This window comes from Chiroxiphia lanceolata, chromosome 3, assembly GCF_009829145.1.
Source record: "Chiroxiphia lanceolata isolate bChiLan1 chromosome 3, bChiLan1.pri, whole genome shotgun sequence".
In the NCBI taxonomy this organism is placed as follows: Eukaryota; Metazoa; Chordata; class Aves; order Passeriformes; family Pipridae; genus Chiroxiphia; species Chiroxiphia lanceolata.
The window spans coordinates 26,932,058-26,940,536 of record NC_045639.1 but is presented as its reverse complement, the minus strand read 5'-3'; the positions used below and the strand labels follow the sequence as shown (position 1 = coordinate 26,940,536).

The window sequence follows — 8,479 nt, the reverse complement described above, 5'->3', positions numbered from 1 at the left end:
GCGATTTCCAGATAACTGCAGAGCTACCTTTGCACTCAGTCGTGGGCACTAAGCAGTTACGTGCAAGGAAAGGCTCCTCTGAAGAAATACGGCCGCCTTCACCCTGTTCCTCAGATAGTCTGTATCCCAGTTAATGAAAGGAACACTGCGATAAAAACGACCTTTTTATTTCACTCATATTTCACAATGATGGTCTCGCACGCTGCTGCGTGTGCGGCAGTGACTGCTCGGAGGAGTGAGGCGCTTGCCCCGTGGGCCCTGGGCAAAGTGGCAGTCGGGGCCGGGGCCGAGATGAAACCCGCCTTTTGGGTCGCCTCAAATAAAACTTTCCGCAGCAGCTAAACTGGAGACAGCCGGCAGCAACCAAGTGAAACGATCCCGTCGGACCGGGAGCAAACGTGAACAGGCGATTCGCGCCTCCTGCTCTGAAATATAACGGCAGCGAACGAGCTCCTTAGCAAAAATCAAAAAAAGCTCCTCGCCCGATCGCCTATTTCCCTCGCCAGGCACTACAATGTTATTCGCCTCGTGCCACGGCTTTGCTGCCAGTATCTGCTCTGTCTACTTGCATGTACGGGAAATTTTTTTTTGTTTCAGAAAGTTAAAAGCAGTTACACAGAATTTGGATCCAGATGTCACTAATTTGCAATTGCTCTAGGACGCAAACTGATACAGGGTGCCCGGGAAGGGGGTAGCCCTGCCTCTGCCCAGCTCTCTGGGAAGTGAACTTACGCTACAAGCAAGCTGCAGCGTAAAGTGAAAGCACCTACGGAGAAGCTGGCGTGTAGATTCTGTACTCACAGTTTAGGGTGCTAAGAAGACTCTCAGATCTAAATCCACGCAACAGGTTTTGACATCTCCTTTCCGGCTAGGGCGAACAGCTGCTCCCGTTCAGATTCAACCACTGTGGTTGTGAGATGGAAGGAGAGGAAGAGCAGGCAGGTATATCCCTAATAAGAGTGAGGTGACCAAGCATGGTAGCGGGGAGGCGGGAGACGCAAATCAGACCTCTCTAGCACTTTTTTGTATTTCCACGGTCCCCATTACGGGAGGGAGCAGAATGCACACGGGGTGTGTGCGCAGAGGTCGGGATGGGAGAAGGGATTTGTGTTTCTCTCCCGTTTCTGCTCAGAATAACATTTGAAGAGGATCAGTTGCCCGTCCCGTCACTATGCGCTACGGCTGCGAACTATCCAGCTGTTTAGGTTGTCTAGGAAGCACTGAGATCGGGATGCTTTCGTTTACAAACAACCACAGCTTGAATCCTGCAGAGATCGGCCGGAATAGAGGCACTAAGCAGTCGAGAGCTCATTTTATAAAGGGACGAAGGGAAACTTATGCAAGGGGGCTTTACCGAGCCATCACCAACATCCCCGATTTTGTTTGAAACGAATTTGGCTTGTTTCTTTCTCGCCCTGAAAAAGAAGCCTCTATTTTGCGCCCCTGGGGGGATCCAGGGCGGGAACCGCCCGCTTGACACTGTTTCGTTATGGCAGCACTCGGGAAAAGCCCAGACGGACAGGTAGGAGGACACGTAGATCCACAGCGGAATGCACTCGAGAAAGTACAGACATAAGCCGCTGATACACACAGGCGTCCGGACATGGTGAGAGCTGGACGCGGGCTGATCCGTTGCCCCCCTACCCCGCCCTCTTCCTCCTCCTCCTCCAGCCTCCCTCTCCCGCCGCATTTCCCCTGACCGCAGCCCTGGCTCGGCTTCTCTCCGGGAGTCGCCGCCGCCGGGAGCCGCTGGGCTGCGCGCCGGCCACCCCAGCCTCGCCTTCCCACGGGACGGCCGCTGCGCCCGCCCGGGCCGGCGCGGAGGCTCCGTCCATCAGCCGCGGAGGCTCAGACTGAGAGGCGGGAAGCCGCAGCCCGGTCTCTTGTGACTTCGCTAAATCCCTGACGCGCCGGGGCGGCTATAAAGGTACCGTGGCAGGAACCCACAATTGCAGAGACCTCTCCTGTCAGGGCTGCAAATAGCGTAGAAAGAGCTTGTGGGATTAATTATTATTTCTCCGCAAAAGGGGTACATTACACGCCATGGAAACTGCCCTGAGTTTGTGGTCGGGAGGCTCCTCCCGAGTGCCCTCACCTGGGCGAGCCCCGACGCCAGCCTCTGCCCCGGCGGTCCCATCCCGCCGCGCAGCTCGAGCGCCGCTCCCGAAGAAGCACCGCGGCTCCCTTCACCCGCTCATCGCACCCGCTCCCTCGACCTTCCAGCTTGCACAACTTTCTCCCTCGCCTTTCACTTTGTGTAGACCGAAAGGGACCTGAAAGGATACGGATCCCTACCCCGCAGAGTCAGTAAACTTAAAACTCGGTGTGTAATGGGCACGCGTGGGTGACAAAGTGTCCGTCTAATCAAGCGAAGTGCCTCTGACTTTTACACTTTTACACGTGTTCCTCTCCTGGATGAAACATCTCTACACGTTCCTGGAAATCGAGTATAAATAAATGTCCGGCGTCCAGTGATCACAAATGCCAGCGCCCTGCACGGCAGAGCGTGGTGGGGGCACGGTCGGCGATTCATGGAGAGGCAATCCCGTATCATCCTGCCTTCTCCTCGCTCCCGGGCAGGTACGACCAGCGTGTAATGGGATCCCAGGTCACGAACAGGGTCTCCATTGTACATGAGAGGCCCCTTCCCTATAAAACTCTCCGACAGCGGTTACTGGGCTCTGGGGAGGGGGGCTAAGCGAAAGCATTTAGGAAGAAATTTTTCTGCAAGGGCTTGAGACGGGCTTTCCTCCCCACCGCAGCCGCGGGTGCCGAGGACGGCAGAGCCCGAGGTCCTGAGCGGCGGGGTCGGGACGGGACTGCAGGATCCAGACGGGGCGGCGGGGCCCGGCCGGGGAGGCGGCTCCGTCCCGCCGCGCCGCAGCGCCCTGCGGCGAGAAGCAGGGGCTCGGGCTCCGCGCTCCGGCGCTCCCCCTCTCCCCCGACGGGCGCCTGCAGCGTCAATCACGGCGGAAATTTCTCTCTCGCTAGCTAATATCTCAGCTCGCAGGGCCGCCTCTGAGTGGATCTGAGCAATCTGTCAACCCAGCCGGGGAGCCACCTCAAAACAGATCGGGTTACCCCTGATTGACAGCGTCACCATGGCAAATAATTTGACTAAAACTATTGTCTTCTGCTGGCAGTCCCCGGGTCAGATAACCGGACCAATCACAGCGCGGATAATCACTTTTCATGCCAGCTTAGAATAATATTATTAAAAAAAAAAAAAAAGAGAGAGAGAGAGAGAGAGAGAAAGAAAGGGGGGAAAACTCTGAGAGGGAGAGGAGCGAGGGAGCAGGGCTTTACCACTATATTATGTGGGATCTGGCGGTGGGGGTTGGGGGGGAAACAGGGAGATCCCAAACCGTCGGTCGAGGGGGGTGGGGGTGTGAGAGCCGCGGCCGCTGCGAGCGCTGCAGATAGGAGACAAAAGAGGCACGAAGTTACTCTCGCAACTTGGACTTACAAAAAGGAGGCGGCGGCCGGAGGAAAAACCACCCGCGCTCGGGCTCTCGAGACTTTTTTTCGTCGCTCTTCGCCTTTTTTTCCCCGGCTCCCGTGGTAGCCCCGGGGCCGGGCGCCGCCGATGGCCGCGGCCTCCCGTGCCCGGCCGTGACGCCCGAGCGGGCCCCGCCGGGCGCCGCCGCCCCGGGGCCGACCCCGCATGCCGGGCGCTGCCCGCTGCCCCGCGCCGCTCCGCTCTATGAGGTCATAGGGCGCGCGGCGGGGCAGGGCTCACCATGTCGATGCTCCCGACTTTTGGCTTCACCCAAGAGCAAGTGGCCTGCGTCTGCGAGGTGCTCCAGCAAGGCGGCAACATCGAGCGGCTGGGACGGTTCCTCTGGTCCCTCCCTGCCTGCGAGCACCTCCACAAGAACGAGAGCGTCCTGAAGGCCAAGGCGGTGGTGGCTTTCCACCGGGGCAACTTCCGCGAGCTCTACAAGATCCTGGAGAGCCACCAGTTCTCGGCGCACAACCACCCCAAGCTGCAGCAGCTCTGGCTGAAGGCGCACTACATCGAGGCGGAGAAGCTCCGGGGGCGACCCCTAGGGGCGGTGGGCAAGTACCGGGTGCGCCGCAAGTTCCCGCTGCCCCGCTCCATCTGGGACGGCGAGGAGACAAGCTACTGCTTCAAGGAGAAGAGCCGCAGCGTCCTCCGCGAGTGGTACGCCCACAACCCCTACCCGTCCCCACGCGAGAAGCGGGAGCTGGCCGAGGCCACCGGCCTCACTACCACCCAGGTCAGCAACTGGTTCAAGAACCGCCGGCAGCGGGACCGCGCCGCCGAGGCCAAGGAAAGGTACGGCTCCCTACGGCTTCCCCTGCTCTCGCGGCTGCCCGACCCCGCCGCTCGCCCCGCGCCTCCCGCTCTGCCCCGGCCCCGGCTGCGAGAGGCCCGCCGGGAGGGGATGGGCTGTCCGCCGCGGGGGCGCCCAAAGAGCCAGCGGCGAACGAGCTGGGCTCTCGGCGAGGGCTTCTGTCCGCCGAAAGTAGCCCCGGGAGAGGCAGCCGAGACCCCTTCCCCGCCGGCACCCCATTCCCCACACAGCCGACGCGGCGGCCCTTGGGCAGCCTCTGTTGCTGGTGTCGCTCCCCACGGCCAGCGGCTACTCCCGGTAAAGCAACGCGGCCTCTCCGGGGCAACCCGGAGCGAAGCCCAGCCGGGCGCCGTGGCCGGAGGTGCGTGTGGCAGTCTGCGGCCCGTCGGGACAGGCGGGCGGCGGCGAGGCCCAAGGGCAAGGGCTCCGCGCCCCGTACAGCTCAGAGCGTGTCCTGGAGGGTTACTCCGGTGCAGAAGGAGAAAGTCGGGGGGCAGAGGGAAACACGCAGGTCTGAACGCGTTTAGCAAATATGTCCAGTGTCGTCGGCTCCTGGCGTGCGGCGGGAGACCTGGACAAGGACTGAGCAGAGCAACTTCTTGCCTCGCTCGTGACATTGCAGTTCTTATTCCCTATTCAGTAAGGTGTTCATGAACGCATGTCAATAGGTGTATGTTCTTAGGACGAACATGATTCTGCGATTGTGGTTTTCACATTAAATGGAGTGAAGGGACAATTAATTGCCGGGCAGAGGTTAATGCCTACATCCTTGAGTATTCGGGATGACTGAAAAGTCATCAGCAGTCCCTCTGCCTTAGGAAGACGCAAAGGTTCGAAGAAGCAAAAAGGGTCCTCCAACTGCATTCACTAGTTCGCTGAATTGCCCAGTCCGTACGGACCTGATCGTATGACCTGCGCGGTCAATTAATAGATCAGAAATCTTCTGTAAATCCTTGCCTCTGAGGTAACTTCTATCTCTCGAGACTCTCTGCCTATTGTATTTTGGAAACGGGCAGCGCCGCGGCCACACAGCTGTGCAGCCCGGCAGATTCGGGCACAGATTTGCTCTATTCATTTCACGAAACGTTGCTAGCGCTTTAATTTTACTTCAGATCCTCACAAGTGTTGGTTTTACGAGATGTTAGAGATCCTTTTTATTGCTGATAGCAGGGACTCACCTTCAAATATCCAAAGGAAATGAAGGTTACACTTATTCCATTCCTTTTTTTTTTTTTTTTCTTCCCGCGGAATCAAATTTTAAAGGTCTCCAGAGACAAATAAGATTTTTGACATTGAAAAATACACTCAACCTAATATTACACTCCAGGCGTTGGAAAACAGACCGTTCATGGGATTGCCATTCACTCAAGGAAACTTGTTCAAACAGAGCTTTCTTGTCTATTTTTATTTTTTTGGCACTAAGTGTCTCCAGCCACATCCTGCAGCCCTTAGTGAGGAAAAACCGTCAGTGCAATGGCTTAACTTCTCCAAATCCTGCAGGATAGGTCCCCTCTGCCAGATAGTGTGTTTCAAAACTTCCTCAGAAGCTTTTAAATAGACTTGCATTGCCTTCAGTATTTCAGGCAGGGCTGTGACTAAAGTATTTCTACGAGGGCTATGTCTAAAGGCCGCGTAAGCCTTGAAAGGACCCCAACTTGCTGCTCTCATTTCGGAAAAAAATACAGATATATAAGTATATAGATGTATCTGCAAGGGATTGGCCAGCCTCCAGCGATTTCTCGGTATTTACCCGGTGATGAATTTCGAAACTACGTCCTGCCTTTCCAAGCCTTTGTCGGTAGGCACACCGGCGGTGCCGACTATCCCCGCCGCGGAGCCGTGCGAGGGGCCACCCTGGCTGCGCTCACCGCCGTCCAAGTGGGGATGGAGGGGTAGCGGAGGCCGCGCGGAGCATTTCCCAAGAGGGCCGAGTTAACTCTGTTCGCTTGCCTTATCTTCCATATTGGGCTATATTTTGAGCTTTAGGCTCAGGGCGAGGCTGGAAAAAAACACTTCTTAAGCAAAAGACTTTTCCTCCTGATGTAAGCCCGGGAGGCTGTTCTGCTGCGCGGAGCCATTCTGCCTGGAGTTCGCCGGACTTTGGTCTTCCCAGGAGAAATCATGGCCAAATTTCTCTTCAGGTCCTAGAGCAGTTTTAAAGTTAAAAAGTACTTTCTTTATTTTTTTTTTTTTTTAATGTCTTCCTCCCTTCCGCCTCCCTCCTCATGCTGTGCAAACCCTTTGGACGCAGAAAATTACGTTTTGGCAAAGTGACACTTTCCACTGGGCTAGTGGGAGACACTGTTTACAAGCTCAGCGGACCTTAGACCTTAGTGCCAGATGAAGAGACCTTGGAGGTTTGCAGTTTTCAGACCTACTGTTTTTGCACTCCCCTCCGCTCGCTGCTCCCCGGAGCCAGCTCCCCGCCGCCCCCGCTCCAGCGGTGTGCGCCCCGGAGCGACGGCCACACGGTGATTTCCCTCCCTCTTTTGTGTTTCCTGTAGGGAAAACAACGAGAATTCCAACTCCAACAGCCACAACCCGCTTTCGGCGTCAATGAACGGGAATAAGACAGTTTTGGGGAGCTCAGAGGACGAGAAGACGCCGTCAGGGACCCCGGATCACACTTCCTCCAGCCCCGCGTTGCTGCTTAGCTCCAATCCCGGGCTGCAACCCCTGCACGGCCTGGGCCACCCCCAGGGCCCCAGCGCCATCCCCGTGCCCAGCGCCGACCCCATGCACCACCACAGCTTGCAGGACTCCATCCTCAACCCCATGTCATCTAACCTGGTAGATCTGGGCTCTTAAAACAGTGTACACGCTCCCTCCTTGGCACCAGCCCTCCTTTACTCTATTTTTTTTTCTTTCCTTTTTTTTCCTCCCCCCTTAATCTTACCAGAGACTTTGAAAGAGATGACAAATACCTTAGTGTATGTGTTGTGCCCTTTGGCAGAAGGCTGGCTGCAGGTTTGCAAGGTAGCAGACTCAACTGTGGGCAGTGATGTTGTGAAAAGCCTTAAGAGTTGTTTACAGGGGGGCTCAGGCGTGTAATGACTATTGGACAGGAGCAGTGATTTTCACGGCAGGCTGTAAGGGGGATCGGTTTAACAGCTCTTTCCAGCCTTAATTTCACGAATCTCTCAGTGGTGTCACTCGATCGGGCCGGTCTGTGTGGGAAGAGGCACATTGTAATATTTTTTTTCGGGGTGTGGGGAGGAAAGTGGAACGCAAGGCTGCTGTTGCCATGCCTATTTGGAAGTTACACATCTCTCCCGTTATTCTATTGTAGCTATGTATCCGTGGCAGGTGTATGATGTACAATTTCAACTAAGAATACAAAAGTTGTAGACAAGTTATAGCAGCAACACGCGCTCTAGGCAGACTCTGTAACCTTCTTGTAGCTGATGCTATGCAGAGAGACAGCTTCTTTGGCCTTATCCATGTGGTGCTTTAGCCATTTGCTGTGTGGAAAAGGAAACGGTGGCCCGGCTCTGGCCCGGAGGAAAGCAGAGACACAATTCCCCCCTCTGTGTGCAACGTGGGCAGGAGCTGGCTTTAAAAAGAAAAGAGGAATTGCTGCTCAATTTTAGACCTAAAAGACAGTATCAACCACAAGTCACTCACCTTAGTTTTGTTTCTTGTTTATATTATGTGAATACATTCTTTGGAAAATATTTCTGCTTTTATTTTATAATAAAAATTAGAAATCTAACTCGGCATACGGTTGCTTCACTCGCCCGCGGGGTGTTTTCGGGCTCAATCCTGAGCGGAACAGAGTGGGCGTTCTGGTGGGGGAGGCCGGGGAAGGTGGCGTCGGGTGTTCAGACCCCGCAACGTACCCCGTTTGGGGTAACCCGCGGAGCAACGCCCGGGCGCGTTGCTCCGGGGAAGCGGTGTGCACCGGGGGGAGTTGAAGTCGCCCTGCAGGAGCGGGGAGCTAAGGAGTCGGAGAAGGACAAGCGGTGCGGGCCCTGAGGGAAAAGTAGAGGTCAGCCACCTGCTCCACCGAGGGCACGGCCGTGCAGGCTGCGGGCTTTTCCGCTCGGTGTCTGCTGGCTCCGGCAGAAAGCCGACCCCCCCCCGCCACCCTCTCCCCACCTCGTTTCAAGAGCAGGTGGGCAAACCATGTGTGGCCAGACCCTGCTCCGCAGTTCAGCAGG

General features: G+C 56.3%; 1 protein-coding gene and 1 long non-coding RNA gene across 2 annotated transcripts; one reads left to right on the top strand and one right to left on the bottom strand.

Moving 5' to 3' along the window:
• Window positions 1-257: 257 nt before the first annotated feature.
• Window positions 258-3,975, bottom strand: LOC116785066. Its single transcript, XR_004356361.1, has 3 exons — window positions 3,740-3,975; window positions 802-904; window positions 258-425 (listed from the first exon to the last, which is right to left on the bottom strand). It is a non-coding gene; the product is annotated as an uncharacterized LOC116785066 (long non-coding RNA).
• On the top strand, window positions 3,670-8,028 carry SIX2 (SIX homeobox 2). Its single transcript, XM_032684245.1, has 2 exons — window positions 3,670-4,300; window positions 6,824-8,028. Exons 1-2 carry the CDS (start codon window positions 3,741-3,743, stop codon window positions 7,125-7,127), a joined length of 864 nt encoding a protein of 287 aa, XP_032540136.1. The 5' UTR covers window positions 3,670-3,740; the 3' UTR covers window positions 7,128-8,028.
• Window positions 8,029-8,479: the final 451 nt, after the last annotated feature.

What these genes read in the sequence shown, in the direction of transcription:
- SIX2 (XM_032684245.1), top strand. Translation starts at nt 3,741, where the DNA reads ATGTCGATGCTCCCGACTTTTGGCTTCACCCAAGAGCAAGTGGCCTGC. An exon ending in GCCGCCGAGGCCAAGGAAAG is followed by an intron (nt 4,301 to 6,823) that starts GTACGGCTCCCT and finishes TGTTTCCTGTAG; the next exon opens with GGAAAACAACGAGAATTCCA.